At 37.6% G+C, this 17,659-nt stretch overlaps 1 protein-coding gene and 1 long non-coding RNA gene across 2 annotated transcripts; both read right to left on the bottom strand.

Annotated features, from left to right (window-relative positions):
• Positions 1 to 360: 360 nt before the first annotated feature.
• Positions 361 to 7,678, bottom strand: LOC135462457 (uncharacterized). Its single transcript, XM_064740044.1, has 6 exons — positions 7,648 to 7,678; positions 6,602 to 6,674; positions 4,787 to 4,949; positions 2,586 to 2,718; positions 761 to 861; positions 361 to 599 (listed from the first exon to the last, which is right to left on the bottom strand). Exons 1-6 carry the CDS (start codon positions 7,664 to 7,666, stop codon positions 567 to 569), a joined length of 522 nt encoding a protein of 173 aa, XP_064596114.1. The 5' UTR covers positions 7,667 to 7,678; the 3' UTR covers positions 361 to 566.
• A 4-nt stretch (positions 7,679 to 7,682) lies between these two features.
• Positions 7,683 to 9,260, bottom strand: LOC135463463 (uncharacterized). The gene is made up of 3 exons (XR_010443582.1): positions 9,112 to 9,260; positions 8,382 to 8,530; positions 7,683 to 7,802 (listed from the first exon to the last, which is right to left on the bottom strand). It is a non-coding gene; the product is annotated as an uncharacterized LOC135463463 (long non-coding RNA).
• Between the last annotated feature and the right edge of the window lie 8,399 nt (positions 9,261 to 17,659).

The following is a 17,659-nucleotide window of genomic DNA, read 5'->3' as shown; positions in this document are numbered from 1 at the left end:
ACACGTGACACACTATTCCCTGCCTCAGCATCACTGGCATCGGAAGATTGTTTCCATCACCCCTTAACTCACATAAGGGAGATAGTAAAGTTTTCGATTTTAGCATTGGTACTCGGGATCGAACCTCTAGTCTCCATCTTCCCAGGCAAACGACTTTCGTAGACCAGTTAGTTGCAAAATTCCGGACACTTAATTAAGCAAAAATACCTTTTATAATGTTCTAGACAATGTTGTGACCATATCCAAAGGAAATGACATAGAGTATCTTCATTTTGAGCCCTGGACCAACCACTGGGCATTTATTCACGGTACACTCACGTTCTACAATTCCCGTGGTCTTGGCGTACGAGGTGTGGCGTTATATTTATTTTAACTGTATGTGTAGGGCTGACTGCTCTTTACATAGGTTGAACTACATGGGTTCTAGATTTACCCCCCTTGTTTCTGTGGCTCACTCCACTTTGAGGTAAGCAGGAAAACGATAATTACTATAGCAATGATAAGTAAGACAGCGAAGACAGCGAAGACAGCCACGGTGACGATGAAATCGAGATTCTTTACACTCTTCACACAATCCGAATCCGGCTGATTCGTCTTACCTGTGAAAACAGACATATTACAACTGAACAGGTATTAAAAAAACGTTTGCCATAAATTATTCAAAGCAATAACAATATAACGTACCAATGCTTTATTTAGAATGGTCTTACACGAGACTGTTGCAGACCAATTAACATTTTACCTTGACCTTCAATTTTACCTGCAAAAATGGGTCAAATGTGGGGAAGTTCGCTCGAGACTTCGCAAAGGTCGGTGCTCTACTCCGGTCTCTCCGGTTTCCTCCATCATAAATCTGGTGATCTGTCAGAGAAGGAAATATTACACCAGACATATAAAAGGTTCGGATCACCGTTTCAACGAAGATTGGTTAATTGACCGATTGATAGATCTGTTCATCGTGCTGAAGAATTTCCTCTGGAAAGGTCACGGCAGGGTCATCTAGGAAGCTGAAAGCTGAACAGGCTAGTTTACAGTGACAGTCTTGCCCTGTCACACTTTCACAGTCAGCGGTTCTTTCGCTTCGCTGCAAGCGATCTCTTGACTGTCTTAACTAGCCCATCCAGTAAAATCTCTTAAAGCATACCTTCAGTCGAATGTTTCTAGATCGATGATGTGTGATCATGTGATCAAGTCAACCTTGCTCACTTTAAGTACATACTGATTGGCCATAAACAAGTTCCTTTGCTCTAGTACCTTGGCAAAACGTTACACAATTATTGAACTGAACTTGAAATACCTACAAACATCAACAATCTCCTACAATATTGCTGCCGAGACCTACATCAAAGCTTTACTATCATATGCCTCCATTCAAAGATTCTTCCATATTGCCAAACATACCTGCCATTAATTACGACTTATAGTCGCAGTGTTGAAAATCTATGGCGGTATGCTTTATAAGTATGTATCTATATAGCTGGGGTTGTATGAACATAGCACAACTTTAATATTACCGCTGTGTTTATATGATCTGTTGCAATAAAGGCGTAACTTAGATACTTTTAACTTCATAGCATTATAATTTTATAACACAAACACAGACTGTTAATGTTTTTAACCTAAGGTGTTGTGAATTACACGTTTTGAATTTGACGCATCGGTTAGCCCTATTACACAAGTATATCTTTCCGACTGCATTGAAAACTACTGACTATTTTTACTTCCAGAAAAATACTTTCCGTTACAATTATATTGTGATTTTAAGAGAGTGTGGTGCCAATTTTATCAGTGAAACTCTACAGATGTTTAACATTTAAATGCGTGATAAACATCTCTTTGCAACAAATAATAAACGTGCTTAATTAATGTGTTTAATTGTAAAAGACTTAATCATGTTTTTTGAACAACTGATAACAAAAGCGCTTTATAATGTTGATTAAATACACTGAAAACTTTAAATCACTCCTTAAGAAATAAACTCATCCAATTTACTACATAAATGACTGTAATTATAAATATTGCATTTATTTCTAAAATAATGTATTTATAAGAAAAAAACCCATGTATTTAAACAATAAACACACCTTAATCATTTTAAACGTTAGCAGTTATTACAGCGTGGTTGTTGGAAATTGTACTTAAGATTTGTTTCACCAGTTTATGGTCGAATTATGATTTGGATACTTCGCTTATTCTCATGGTATACTCAACACACACGCAATGAGCCTAGCTTTAATTTGGTTGGATAAGTCGGATGAAGTTTTAAAATTCAGTTGCATAATGAGATAATATTTTCTTGTGTACGGCGTGAAACACCAATCAAATAAATAATTAAAATAAATAAACAATGAGGTAATGGATACGAAGTCAACAACAGTTCACCCTTTAAATTAAAAACCATAGCACTGCAAGCCCTAACAAGCTAGCATGGCTATTAATGGAGGCCGACTCGATTTGTCCTCTTCCAAGTCTTCTGAAACCAAACTACAGGAGTCGGTAGATTTGCCGAAAGATTTCTTAGAATTCCAGACGCTGCAAATCGAGTCAGCCTCTGTTCCGGGAGGAAGACGCACCCACAAACCTACCGTTAAAACCTGACGTAAGCACATCGTTGGGTAAGATTTCGATTTTGGTCGCCATAGTGATGGTTTTGTTCTCTGAAGGCCTGTCCCCAGCAGCTCGCCTCTTTCTCCCGCTTGCTGGCGGTGGACAGTTTGGCTGTAAAGTGTGGAATAAAAACCAGGGATAGGCTAAGATCCAGCTAAGGCGCAGTTTAAACAAAATGTTTCTCTGTAAAGTGTGGAATAAAAAACCGGTGATAGGCTAAGATCCAGCTAAGACGCAGTTTACCAAAAATGTTTCTCTGTAAAGTGTGGAATAAAAACCAGTGATAGGCTAAGATCCAGCTAAGGCGCGGTTTAAACAAATGTTTCTCTGTAAAGTGTGGAATAAAAAACGGTGGTAGGTTTAAACAAAATGTTTCTCTGTAAAGTGTGGAATAAAAACCAGTGATAGGCTAAGATCCAGCTAAGGCGCAGTTTAAACAAAATGTTTCTCTGTAAAGTGTGGAATAAAAACCAGTGATAGGCTAAGATCCAGCTAAGGCGCGGTTTAAACAAAATGTTTCTCTGTAAAGTGTGGAATAAAAACCAGCGATAGGTTAAGATCCAGCTAAGGCGCAGTTTAAACAAAATGTTTCTCTGTAAAGTGTGGAATAAAAACCGGTGATAGGCTAAGATCCAGCTAAGACGCGGTTTAAACAAAATGTTTCTCTGTACAGTGTGGAATAAAAACCGGTGATAGGCTAAGATCCAGCTAAGACGCGGTTTAAACAAAATGTTTCTCTGTAAAGAGTGGAATAAAAACCGGTGATAGGATAAGATCCAGCTAAGACGCGGTTTAAACAAAATGTTTCTCTGTACAGTGTGGAATAAAAACCAGTGATAGGCTAAGATCCAGCTAAGACGCGGTTTAAACAAAATGTTTCTCTGCACAGTGTGGAATAAAAACCGGTGATAGGCTAAGATCCAGCTAAGACGCGGTTTAAACAAAATGTTTCTCTGCACAGTGTGGAATAAAAACCGGTGATAGGCTAAGATCCAGCTAAGACGCAGTTTAAACAAAATGTTTCTCTGTAAAGTGTGGAATAAAAACCAGTGATAGGCTAAGATCCAGCTAAGACGCGGTTTAAGCAAAATGTTTCTTTGTAAAGTGTGGAATAAAAACCGGTGATAGGCTAAGATCCAACTAAGACGCGGTTTAAACAAAATGTTTCTCTGTAAAGTGTGGAATAAAAACCAGCGATAGGCTAAGATGCAGCTAAGGCACAGTTTTCACATGTAGACGCCAGAAAATATTTATAATTGCATACATGCGTGCTGTTTGAACCTCGTTGGTTTTATCAAAAATGTTATGTATTTAAGTGCTCATCTCAAGGTTTGTCGTAATTTATTTTTCGTAATACTCAAATAGTGTAACATGCATTTCAAAAGCGTGCCACGTATTTAAGGTGTCTTGCGATATAACGGCTCACTGTGTATAGTGTTCTCCGTCATTGTGTTCCTCAAGTTTTTAGATTTACGATCGTTTTGAAAGTTCTTGTCTTACAATTGTTGAGCGCACGCGTCTTTTTGTCTCTTTACATGTGTAGAAATGAACATTTTAAACGGTCGAGGCCCGGATGTTCATCCGTGAAAAGATTACCATCACCGACGAGCACTTTATGTCAAAAGATTGCACCGTGCATGTGATATAGCTCCTACCTATCAATTCCGGTTTGGGTCATTTATAAAAGGATCTAAACATTAATTGGTTGAACATGATCATGCAACCGTAACCTTTCTGTCAAGATTCTAGCTATGTTACAGCTTTTCAAAATTTGTACTTGTGACAAAAAATTTCAAACAACTGAATTTCTGTTCATTAAACAGACTGCTCGATTACAATTTCAGAAATTTAAATGAGATGAAAGCATTACGTGGAAAGATTGTAGAACCTTTGACCTCGAAGGCCATTCTTGAAATTTAATTTTCCTTTTTGATTTACGAAAACTGATCAACTTTACAATATAATTAAAGACGTACAGTATAGAGTAAAACGAGAGCAGTGACGACAGTGTGATAGCTGAAAATACGACTTCTTGTCATCTCAACTTGGAGTTTTATTCTAACTGTTCATGCAAATGCTTTAATATGATCATTAATTTAAACTTTTTGATTCTAATTAAGATATCAAATTAAGACATGTTAGAATATTTCTGTACGTTGAGCCCATCACCAATGCTCACCCCATTGCAGTTTCTGGAACAAATTCTTATAACACACTCAAATATGAGGTTTCTGGCTTTCGATTCCTCCAAAGCGAACAGTTTAATGGGGAAAATCGCCTGTTTACCCCCAGAGACAAACCCCGGAAGTCGAAACAACCTCGCTTTGTCTGGAACCACGCAGCTGTAGGGAAAAAGCAGTATTTGGTAATTCGCGTGTTTACATGTTTACAGCTGTTTCATATATACAAGTTTTTCTAATTATTGCATATGCGTTTATTAATTTATTACAAAAAGGTGAATGTTATTCTTTCCACTATGTACTATTTGTTGTCATTGTGTGTGTTTTATGATAAATTATTGACTCACCGTGATCCTATTTACATGTACGGATCTTGACATGGAGAATAAAACTTAAGTCGAACCTTATAGAGCATTCAACCACATTACAGCCTGCATCGAGTCCTTTTTGTTTCGACAAAACTTTCATCAAATGCGGTTATTTTATATGCGGTCTATGTGGTCCCAAACTGTATACTCAGCAGTTTTGTTTTCTAATAAGTCAAACTTTCTGTATAGTTTTTTTGGCAAGAGCTCTAGAGCACTATACGGCTGAAGATTCATTCTTAACAAAGTATTTACTGAAATGCCAATTATTTACTTGTCCCTTAGAAAATGTATTTATTTTTATTTATTTGATTGGTGATTTAAGCCGTTCTCAATAATATTTCACTAGTACGACGGATGCCAGCATTATGACGGGAGGAAACCGGGCAGAGCTCGGGGGAACTCTTGACCATCCGCAGGTTGGACTGGAAAATGATAGCTTCATTACATTACAATGATCTGTTTGTACTGACATAATTTTCATAGCCTCAAAATGTGGTAAGCAAAAGTATGTTTAAGTGGAGGGGCATTTGGCGTGCTTTCCCCCCAAGTCTCCTACCCGATCCCTTTCGCCCCTTTCGTTCGCATATGCCAGGAACTGTGTAACAGAGCTATGGGTTTTACAAAGCTTAGGTGCGCCCTCTATTGATTCAATTAACACGCAGATGTCTTTTGGTGTAACAGTGCTAAATGAGTGAGTGAGTGAGTGCTTGGGATTTAACGTCGTACTTAACAATTTTTCAGTCATATGACGACGAAGGAATCCTTATAGTGCATGTAATGTGCCTACTTGTTGCAAGACGGATTTCCAACGCTCTTTTATCTGGCCACAGACCCCCATTAGTTTTCCACAAGCGACAATGTTAACGATTAGCGCTGTAGCTCAGTCCCAAACATTCCGTGGCCAATAAGCTTTGGTGCATACCTGGCCCAGCCTGTGAGAAAGAAGCCATAAAAATCTTGACATAGGTTGACTGTCAAAATTTGGACCTTTCCATGCCAGCAGCTGGAAGGGGTGCCTAGCAACGCCAAAGGGACGTCACTCGCAGCCTCATCACCGCCTGTCTCCTTGTGTCCTCTCACCCAGAATTTCAAACTTTCAGCATTAAAACTTATACCTGCCCAAAGCTTAGACAATTTCCATCATTTTGATACCAAGCATGCACCTGTACACCAAAAACGGCAGGATTGCAGCAAAAAAGACTTTACACCCTAACATACATAGAACTACAATCGTCCCTACCGAAAAACGGAAGTTGTAATGAGGGTCTGTGTCCATCTAGTGCTGCTTCACTGAGACGCCTTACCGAAATCAAGTAAGCCGCCCCGCCCGAGCCATTATACCGATACAGGTCAACCAATCGTTGCATTATCCCCTTCATGCTGAAAACAGTGCTAAATAAACCATGTATTCAATGAACTTCATTTTAGTAATAGCAATGCACTTACTAGTTTTCGATGAATGACAAGCTGGCTGATCCGCTCCTCACAATACAAGACCGAACCTGCACACCTTGTTCATCTGCAAATACAAATGTCACATCTTGCGTTACCAGCGATATATGTTCACCGAATGACTCCTTGTCGTCATAACACTGAAAAACTGTTAGGTAAGACATAAAACCCCAAGCATACATACGATTTCGGGGATGCAGCAAAGCAGTATCTTTTTTCCATTATATATAAAAGATAAAATATATCATTTTGCAATGTTTGCTGCATACTTTACAGAACCAACCTATGTATCGTACAGTTACATTTATTTATTTATTTATTTGATGCGTGTTACGCCATACTCAAGAATATTTCATTTATATGACGGCGACCGGCATTATGGTGGTAGGAAACCGGGCAGAGCCCGGGGAAAACCCATGACTATCCGCAGGTTGCCGTCAGACCTTCCCACTTAAGCCAGAATGAGCTGGACTTGAACTCACAACGACCGCATTGGTGAGAGGCTCCTGGGTCATTACGCTGCGCTAGCGCGCTAACCGACTGAGTCACAGAGGCCCCCTCGTACAGTTACATATGCTGGGTGAGAGAGGCACGCAGTTCAAAAGGTAATTTATAAGGTCATGCATAGGTTCACTCCGGGCATACTTGTTTCGTCCAGCCTTGTATAACTGACTACCGTCGTAAAGGTTCAATTTTTATTCGTACTACTATATATATATATATATATATATATATATATATATATATATATATATATATATATATATATATATATATATGGCAAATTTAAGATAAGGCTGCTTGAGAGTACGTTGACCAAATAAAATGAAAAGAACATGAAATTCGATCCCTAACTGATCACGGTAAAGATATTTTGTAAACTTCCAATTCGTTACGCCCATGTACTGTATGTAAAAAAATCTGCCTGGAAAATAAAAATGAGGTGTAGACGAAAACTCGTCCACCAATCTGAATTTAATAAATAATAAATAAATAAACGTAAACAGACATATGAAAGGAAAATAAAATAGCCATGTTACCTTCATCTGTGTCATTCATACTGACTTGCAGTAAGACCTCCTGACCGAACTTTGCTCCTGTTATGGTAGATTTAGTAGTAGAATTCAAGATTTTCAAATAATACGCCTTATCCGGTTTCCCAGATGAACTCAAATAGACAATGGCAGGGACGCCACTGGTAGAAAGAAAAAGATAATATGATTATATAAAACACTTTGTGTGGTCACTGTGAGTTCAAGTCCAGCTCGTTCTGGCTTCCTCTCCGGCCATACGTGGAAAAGTCTGTCAGCAACCTGTGGATGGTCGTGGGTTTACCCCACCATAATGCTGGCCGCCGTCGTACAATTGAAATATTCTTGAATACGGCGTAAACACCAACCAAATAAATAAATAAAACCCTTTGCAATATTGAAACAATGTCACCTCGTTCAAGACCAACACTGATTTGATTTTGGTTCTCATTAACTTATTCTGTAATGTTATGTATACATTTGGTTTCTAGTCTGTAACTGATTTGTGTATATATGTTGGTTTCATTGTAGAGGAGAATCTCCGTTGCCATTAGCCTTCGTAGTACAAACAGTTATTTAAAATTAAATTAGACATTGCTATAAATTACTCAACACCATGGCTCATATTTATACTCCTTATGGCTCAGCGAAGAGAGCTATATAGGCCTAGAGCATTACTACGAGCATCTCTGACCATGGCAAAATCACAATTTCGGACCACAACCTCTCTGTTATGAACTTACAATGTGCCTGCATTGGATATTTGGGTCGACAGAGTTAGGTTTTCTAAAGGGTATGAACACCGGAACAAAAATGTTGGGTCGTCATTCTGATAAACTCCGTCAAATTCTTGAAGCGTCAACTGAAGCCAGAATTCCCTTACATTTGTGTCCTTGAACAAATACAATAACACATATAGTTAATATCATTTAAATACGCATTTGCTGGTACCATTTATTTTCTGTAGCCAGCTAGATCTACCTGTCTCAAGAATAAAAGGTTGATCAATTTTTTCCCTTGTCCGTTGGGACAGTGGCCCTAACATTTTACATCGCCTTATTGTTTAACCAAATATAGCTAGTCCTGGTGAAGAGCTAGTTAACAAATACATCACATATTCAGAATCGAAGGGCACATAACAGAATGGAAACCTTTCCCGACTGAGGTAATTCGGTCCAAAGATTTGGTAATTTACATATAGTATTGAATGAATAAATGAATATGACTTAAAGCTACATATAATATTGATGTATATGCATCAGCCAGAGAACAATGGTTATTGCGGCTTGGGACAACGAGATTGAGTTCGAAAATGTAGCCAATTCGTTGTCCCAGTGGTTAATATGGCGCCAGAACAATAGACCTTTCCTTTCTATAGTGAGATCACAGGTTCAAACTCAGCCTCCGCGACTTTACATTTCATCGCAGAAAAAAAAAAATTATTTTTTTCTGTAATATAGCCAATAGTCTTACCGGTTGGGTGAGGGTGCACTTGGTGCCAACTGACTTGAGGGTAATAATACCATAAATATTTGGCACGGCCTTACATGTGTCTCTGTTGAAAGGGCTGGACATTTTAACCACATTGTTATTGATGGGGTCACTGTTTGTATAAGTCACTGTGACGTGACCAGTCCGATCTGTCCCACAATCTACATCAACTGCAAAGCATAAAAAAGAAACGACTTTTCATTGGTTTAATGTTATTGTATGTTAAATGTGATTACAAAACGGCATTTTGAGTAATTCAAGACCAGTGACCTCTAATAAATTGCAATAAACATCAATGCATTTTTTACCTAATTCTACTTAAGCCATTGTACTAGTGATCGTGCTGATGTTACTATTTATGCATCTACATGAACAGTCGGAATATAACTCCGACTGAGGTATATCGACAAGCGACGGGAGGGGCGTATTTCGCGTCACCATTTGTCAGCTTTCACACTTTCGTCGCTGCTCTGGATTTTACTCTCTATGCCGTATGTCTTTAATTATATTCACTAAGAACTCGAAAATGTAAGTAGAACAGAATCCTATGCAATTCTCTTTAGTTTCCAATCCCGAATTGCAATTATAATAAAAAACGTCTAATTAAACAAAATTTAAGATATAATCTTCGTATTACCAACATGAGTACACGTGTGAAGGGTAGGGAAAGTCCAGATGGCACTATCAACATACAGTGTAAGGAAAAAGATCAAAGGTCAGAGCATCCGAATATCATTCAGTACTTCGGATCGATTGACCCACAGTGTCCACAAGATCGTTGCTCCGTTCTCGGAGATCGGATAAGAACGGCATGTATATGCTTTTGCTGAGGAATGCCGTTCTGGTGAGTTCAAACGTTCCGATTTTTGAGCTCTCCCTGTATAAAAAAGGTCAGCAGCTTATTATACTTACAGTCACTCTGGTGGGCCAATATTGCGGCATGTACTCTCTGAAACACAAATTGTTCCTTGGTTTACTTATTTCATCAACTGCTACCGAATCTCACCTTTTCCAGATTATGTAAAAAGATAAAGGAAAATGGCTATTGCGTTCTAACCCTTTAGTCATCGGGAGAAACATGATGGATATATATACTTGTGTTTTAACGTCGTATTTAACAATTTTTCAGTTTTTTTTAATTTTTTTATTTTTTGACGTCATTCGGTGGGTGTTGTTCTTGTCACAAGACGACTGCTTCCCGTCACTGAAGCATCATGCCGAAGACACCAGAGATGACACCCTACCCAGTAAAAATATTACTACCAGTCCTGTTTCCTTGTTCTATCTATCCTCTCAGTGATGAGCGCCAAGCGATGCACCAACAAGTATATATTTTTAAAGTCTTTGTCATGACCCTACCAGGGTTTGGGGAAACATGATGATAAAATCATCTTGTAACATGAATAATTGGGAATATAAGTCTATATCCTGATGCCAATGTGGTAACTATAATCTACCGTATAAATATTAGGTACGGTGCAAAAAACATCGGCCAGCATTATGGTGGGAGGAAACCGGAGAGAGCCCAGTCCATGACAATCCGCAGGATTGTGTATACTTATGTTATGCTCTAAACGTAATAAATGAAAAAGATACAGCTGCATGCATGTAGCAAGTGAAATACATCTCGTTAATATACAATGTTACATATGTTTCTTTTAACATTAAATTATCGCATTCTGTCTCTCTAAGGCAAAGATTTGTTTATTACTAGTATCTTTTTATTTTACAGAAAATAACATCACAATGATTCTATGTGGATAATAACTTCTGATTTATTTTTACAGACGATGTTAGAATGTACATCGAAACGCCGGTGAAAAATAAATCGTTATCCATGTACAAACTTTTGTAATGTTACTCTGTCAGCTGCTATGTCTCTTAAAGAAGAAAACAACACTTACCGAGAGGATAAGGCTCACTAGGAGGTGGGATAACAGGGCAGTTCTCATGGCGAATTTTTACCTGGGGTAAATGGCAATCGGTACCTGTTAAGAATATGCCCTCTGTAAGCAATATCCTATATTTTCTCATGACGTACAATTATATATACATCGACGCCTGTTCATATCTGTCTGTTCAATCTGATGTTCAGTAATATGTATGGACTGATTATTGCATATGACGATCAAACAAGCACAAATTCTCAGTAGCTGTAACATCTCGCATATACAGTCGAAGCCGTCTCAGGCTTTCGCGAAGCGAATGTTAAACGATCAGAAGTCCAAACTATGACAGACCTGTCGACCGATATACCCAGCGATAGTTATAAATACAGCTAAAAAACGCAAATAATTATAAAAAAATCCAAAAAGGCATAGTGAAACACTTCAGAATTTACTGGAGCTTAAAACGGATTAAATCCAATACCCTGGGGAAAAAAGAAAGATGGTGTCCACTTAATGTTGTTTACTATAATAATATTCACTACAGTCTTCAAACAGTTAACACAGACTTCATGCAAACATTTTTCGTATTCTGAAAACGGTAGAAGTCTCTATAACTTACTTACCTCTTGTGTGTTTCTCCTTTAAGGTGTAAGGCAGTGTGTCAGAACAGATGGATGCGAAGTGCCCTTTTATAACAATACCGATACACATGCAATTCAGCATGCATGTTTCCCCCTACACCTTGTTTTTGTTTTCCTCGAAACCGCCCCGACCTTTTAGGCTTATTGAGGGGACACGTCAGCCATTACTGGTACTACAGTCAGTTCTTTGTTATAGATAATGCAAAATACCGATGTTGTCAGGTTTCAACCTTTGCTGGCTAATACTTTGTTATCGTGCTGAAAACGTACAATCAAAGATTGGCAGGAAGGTAAGTGATGTTTCTTTTCCCGACAATTCTGGTTCGTAAGAGAAAATGGATATATTATGTACTTCAGTCTGACATCACTAGCTATATATAGCAACAACACTATCGCTGTAACTGGCTAGGTTGTACTTTCCACGATGACCAGATTCTAACATGTTGTTGTTTTCAAAGCAAAACATGATGTTACGCGGATTTGAATGCGAGCTATATGTTCCGTCAAATGAAAGCCACTCGTTTCAGTTAAAAAAAAAAAACAGTCACGTCAGTTTTAATTCCCATAGAAGTCTTGGGAGAGGGGGTTGGGTTTTTTTATATTTTTATTATTATAATTATTATTATTATTACTATTTATTTTCTGTTTTATGTTATTTAGTTTCTTCTGGAACATACAGCTAAGTTAAGCTGCAAACGCTGTTTGCTTTTTTCTTCCACGTGTTATTCACCAAATATTAACTCTTCAGAAACAAAACATTACAGGCCTATATTATATCATTATTTATCTATGTCTAATGAATAACTACGTCTCTGTTTCTCGTCTTGTACGCATGAAAGGTCCTCGTATAGATTAATTTAGGGACGTAGGAAAAAGGAACTACTTTCTCGACGTAAAAATGCTCTCCTTAAACAAATCAATTTATGTCTGTAGGAACTCTGTATGTCATTTCAGCTGGTTATCAAGCTTTGATCTCTTGAGCAATTGTTTGTTAATCTGTTATTTATACACGGTCAGAATTTACAATAAAAAAAAATGTTGCAAAAGCGTAAAAATGTTTTCTAGTTGGCATATATTTATATACAATATTGTATACATACACAACAAAAACATGACAAAAACTGTAGAGAAGCCTATACAGCGTACAAATCAGGGGACCCTTTGTTATCCCAGTCCTGATAGATAATACTCACCAAATGTAAAAGTATACTGAGCATGCGTAGTATTAAGAACCAAATTATTTATTGTTTATTTATTTGATTGGTGTTTTAAGCCGCACTCAAGAATATTTCACTTATACGACCGCGGCCAGTATTATGGTGGGAGGAAACCGGGCAGAGCCCAGCGCAAACCCACGACCATTGGCAAGTTGCTGACAGAGGAAGCCAGCATGAACTAGACTTGAACACAGCGACCGCATTGACGAGAGGCTCCTGGATCATTACGCTGCAGCTAGCGCGCTAACCAAATGAGCCACGGGTGCCCCAAGAACCAAATTAAGACTGAGACTATTAGTGGAACGGAATACTCGTCAAATTTCCACTCATATGTTTTTATCAACATGCATATTCATCATTACTTCACTAATTTATTTGATTCTTACATAATGTCATACTCAAGAATTTTTCATTTATTGCGATTAAATGAAATGTTTAAAAATTAAAAACGATTTTACTGACTATTGTGGTCAGTTTTATGAGTGGAGTTTTCGAGATCTCGGCATAAACCCGCGACTATTGAGAATCGTTTCTGACTGGGTTGTACGAGAGATAGGCAAGTCCAGATTGTGCCTTGTGTAAGCTGAATTTTAGGTACTGGTGTGGTACATTTATTCAAACGTGACCAAGGCTGCAAGATTTAACCCAAGGAACCCTTTCCCCACTATCAGCCAATCAGTGTCGATTTTGTATCTGTTTAAGACAAGTGGTCCTTAACGGCCACACGAGCGTTTTTATCACCGATGCCTTATAAGCAGTGAGAGTAGTGGGACTTACAACTTATCTGTCCAAGGCTGGGTTTGAACCCGTACCTTGTGTGATTGAAAATGCAAGCGCCTCTAACCACTAGACAACTGCTACTCATGGGTACTTCACTACAGTACAACTATATGATAATGTAAGTGAAGATGATATATATTCTTCATGAGGGACGGCCAGATATTACATTAGTAGAAAAAGTTATTAAAGTAATATCTTACCTTGTAAAAACGAATATTGTTATCGTGAGGGCAAAAGGTATTATCTTCAAAGAAAGAAACTGTAAAAGTTTTGAGAGAGCTATAAATTATCCTCAGGGAAAAGAACTGACAAAAAGAATTGTCCAATATTTAAAAGAAGATATCTCTTTATCGGGTTCATGAAACTGGCTCCAAGCTGTGGGTATTTCTTTTTAAAAAATCTGAAATGACACAGAAAAAAAACATCTACCCTTTAGAACTTACTACTATATACAGCTGCATGCGAGTGAAATCGCAGACAAGTGACACTGTAAGTTAAAATGTCACCACGCCCTGGCCATATAAAAGGTCAGCCTCTCCCCCAACCATTCACTCACTGTAAATGACTTCACGTCGTGACGACCGATACAGTACAGAGTTAGGTATTATTTCATGCACGATGCCTCATTTTGAAAACAATATATTTGAAGTTATCTGACAAGGACCTTAAAGAAGCCTCAAGGTATATACCATTAGTGTTGAGACAGGGATGATAAATTGTTGACATTCTCTACGTGTGTATTATATGACTCCCAGCAAGATCACAGAGGATAGCACTTCTCTTTTAGGCCTCACCACTCCCTGGCTTTTAGATTTCTTGACCAACAAAATGGGTTTCTCATCAGTTGCAAAATGTTCTTGCAGAATGCACGTAGCCTAGATGTACATGTGCATGCAGACGTACAACCGTATATGTGTAAGTTGTTACCTCCCGCTTAAGCTGATTTAAGATTTAATCTAATACACCAGACCAAATCTGTAAATGAACTGTGCGAATTGATGTGACTAGCATCAATATTTTGTGGCGGTGAAAATTAAAGCGTAATAATATTATTCGTAACACAATCAACATTTTCATTGTGTATCTTAATTCTTCGTTGACAAAATCCTTCATTTGGTCGGTTATATTTATTACGACTACATATCATAGTATTTCACAGACTATCTGGTTTAGCCTTGCCGTCTGAAAGTTTTATTCTCATGCGTAAAGTCTATACACATTTATATCATTTATACAATCTATTGTCGTTAATGTATTTTCTAGATGGTGTTGAGTTACTGAGTTTAAGATTTTTTAAAAAAATTTCCTTTATAAATGTCATTCTATCCTAGAATAATTTTATCTCGAAGCGGATCTGTAGACGTGCATATTACATAAACTACAATGACAGGTAACTAATAATAAACAGGATCGAGAAAAATTAAATCAGCATTTCTCACGTGGTACTGCGCTAACATTTTGCTAGTCAATACTGATACAGAAGTGCAGTTTAGAGTCTACAGACACAAGGATAGACTGATTACCTTAAACCCATACTATACACAAAGCATCCTTCACAGCGTATAAAGAGTATACCCATAATTGCTGCATAATTAATCACATGTATCATGCCGTTTCAAACCCATATAGAGGTAGGTACACCCCGAACTCAGTACTGTAATGTACATTTTGGACAGTTTGGTTCCAGCACGCCAGTATCTCCTTGAAATATTTTTTTTTTTTTTACCATGCGAACATATATATACACGATGCTGCCTCACTCAAATCACACACCGAAACGCACCAAACAGTTTAACCAACAACCCCTCTTATGTGGAAAGTCCAGTTAGGGGAAGTACCATTCCATGATCGGGATTGAATCCCAAACTCGTCTTCTCGTTCTGTGATGGTTGCTCCAGGATTATTTTCATTCTTATGCACATGGCTCGATTCTACAAAACTATTTAAGTTGATTGTGTAACCACCGTGGTAAAACGTGTTAAATGCTATCACTGTTATTTGTGAACGTCTTTAGTCGTTTATATCGACTATTTTCTTCTCTTTCTTTCTTCTATCTTAACTTTTACCAGCTTTTACTTTCTATTTGCTTTAATAGGCTAGATGTTTAACGTTTCACCGGTGGATGAAACCAGAATGCCCAGTGTAAACCACCGACCTTTGGCACGTTATTGACAACCTTCCACACAGGTGATGTACACATACCAAACTAGTAGCAGAGTGATATTCAACGAACGTTAAGACTGCCATCAACAGTGCGCGGATTCTCTAATTTGTGTTTAACGTTGTATTCCATAAAATGTTTATGGATGGTGGTAGCTTGCATTTTTGTCAGAGTAGTTATAATCAACATCGCCTACACGTTTATGAGATCAGTGACGAAATCTCCACGAAAAGCACAGAAACCAGACATGTGGCATCAAGTTTGGAACTTTCAAGATGACTATCTTCATAAATACTTCTGTGTAAGGAGCCACCGATGTGGCCTTTAATTCAAAACAAATTCCTTCTCTTCCGTAAGGGTCTTCTCACGTAAATGGGTCAACCCACAGAGGGATTATTAAAAGGTGAGCAGACTTTGACACCTTTACCTGGTTATGCTATCAAAAGTAAGCATAAAATCAGTACCGGGTTTGCGAGACACGCTTAACCACCTTACATGAAGGTTTGATCCCAAAATAGTGGATACAAACATTAGCCTGTATTTCCACCTGCGACAAACAGCTTAACAAGTCGATCTGTTGGCCTCTCGGTCCAATTTCTCACAGCCTGTCTTAGCATCGATTTTCGACTAAACGAACACACCACTATTTGATTTAATACAGAACCTATTAAATCTAAGCTACTACAACTGTAGTACCTACTTAATCTTTAGAACATGATAAATTTTAGTACCTACTACCTTCTAAATCTTCAGTACCTACTAAATCTACAGCACCTATTAGAAATCTGTAGTACCTACTAAATCTGTAATACCTACTAGAAATCTATAGTACCTGTAACATTCAGCTTTAGTTAACCTTGGCCACTGCAGGCAGGACTGTCACCGTTTCATTTGTATTTGAGTGGTTTGTGTTAGTGAAACTGAAGCGTACATACAGTACTGTAATGTAGTCAGCAGTATTTTAAGTTTGTGTATCCCACGTCATGGAGAAATACCTTTCCTTATGTTCAGGAGCTGTCAGTTTCTTCATCAAAGCCATTCATGCGAGAAACTATTTATTGTATTGGTGTTTTACACTGTACTCTATAATAATTCACTTACACAACGGTCTAAGATTTTTTTTTTTCAAGAATATTTCAATCATACAACGACAGATGTGATCTGTATTGAGAAAACATCACACTTCACAAGGGAGCGTAAATCTCACTTTAACCACACGAAAAGAAATTTTAGTATTGTGAATGATGAAATCATTGCAGATGTATGCTTTGTCAATCACTCAAATTATGCCCGATTCTAAGAGTTCTATCAACCTAAAAAGTGTTTTGAGGCTTGTTCAGGAGGTAAGATGAAGCCCTACTGGAAAAAAATAAGCAAAACTAATGTTTTAATTATCTTTAGTTATCTCTAAAAATTCACTTTTTGGGCAAATAAATAAGTTAAATGCCAAATTTAGAAGCAGATTCTCATAATCACAAGATGCTCAGTACATGTAATTGAAAATTAAGCTACAAATAATATTCAAACATTACTTGTGCCAAAACGCACGTATACTAAAGGGACTATACCAGAGATATCTGGCGACAAAAAATCGATCAGCCAAATCCAAGTGAATTTTCTGTATTTCTGTAACATTAGCTCAAATTACTGCATTTCTGTTAACATCAGATTCGTACTTACAATATTTATGGTGTTACAATGATTCTGAAGTTTGAAAAACTTTAGTTTCAATTTTGAATATTAACGAGACTGATATTTTGTGAATGGTAATTATTTGGGCTAATCGAAAATAATTGCCACAGAACTAAGAAAAAACTCATAGAAAGTCAGCTTTATATTTGC

This window comes from Liolophura sinensis, chromosome 1 (assembly GCF_032854445.1).
Source record: "Liolophura sinensis isolate JHLJ2023 chromosome 1, CUHK_Ljap_v2, whole genome shotgun sequence".
Taxonomy (NCBI): domain Eukaryota; kingdom Metazoa; phylum Mollusca; class Polyplacophora; order Chitonida; family Chitonidae; genus Liolophura; species Liolophura sinensis.
Note: the sequence above shows the minus strand (reverse complement) of the source record. Positions and strands in the feature narration are given on the sequence as shown.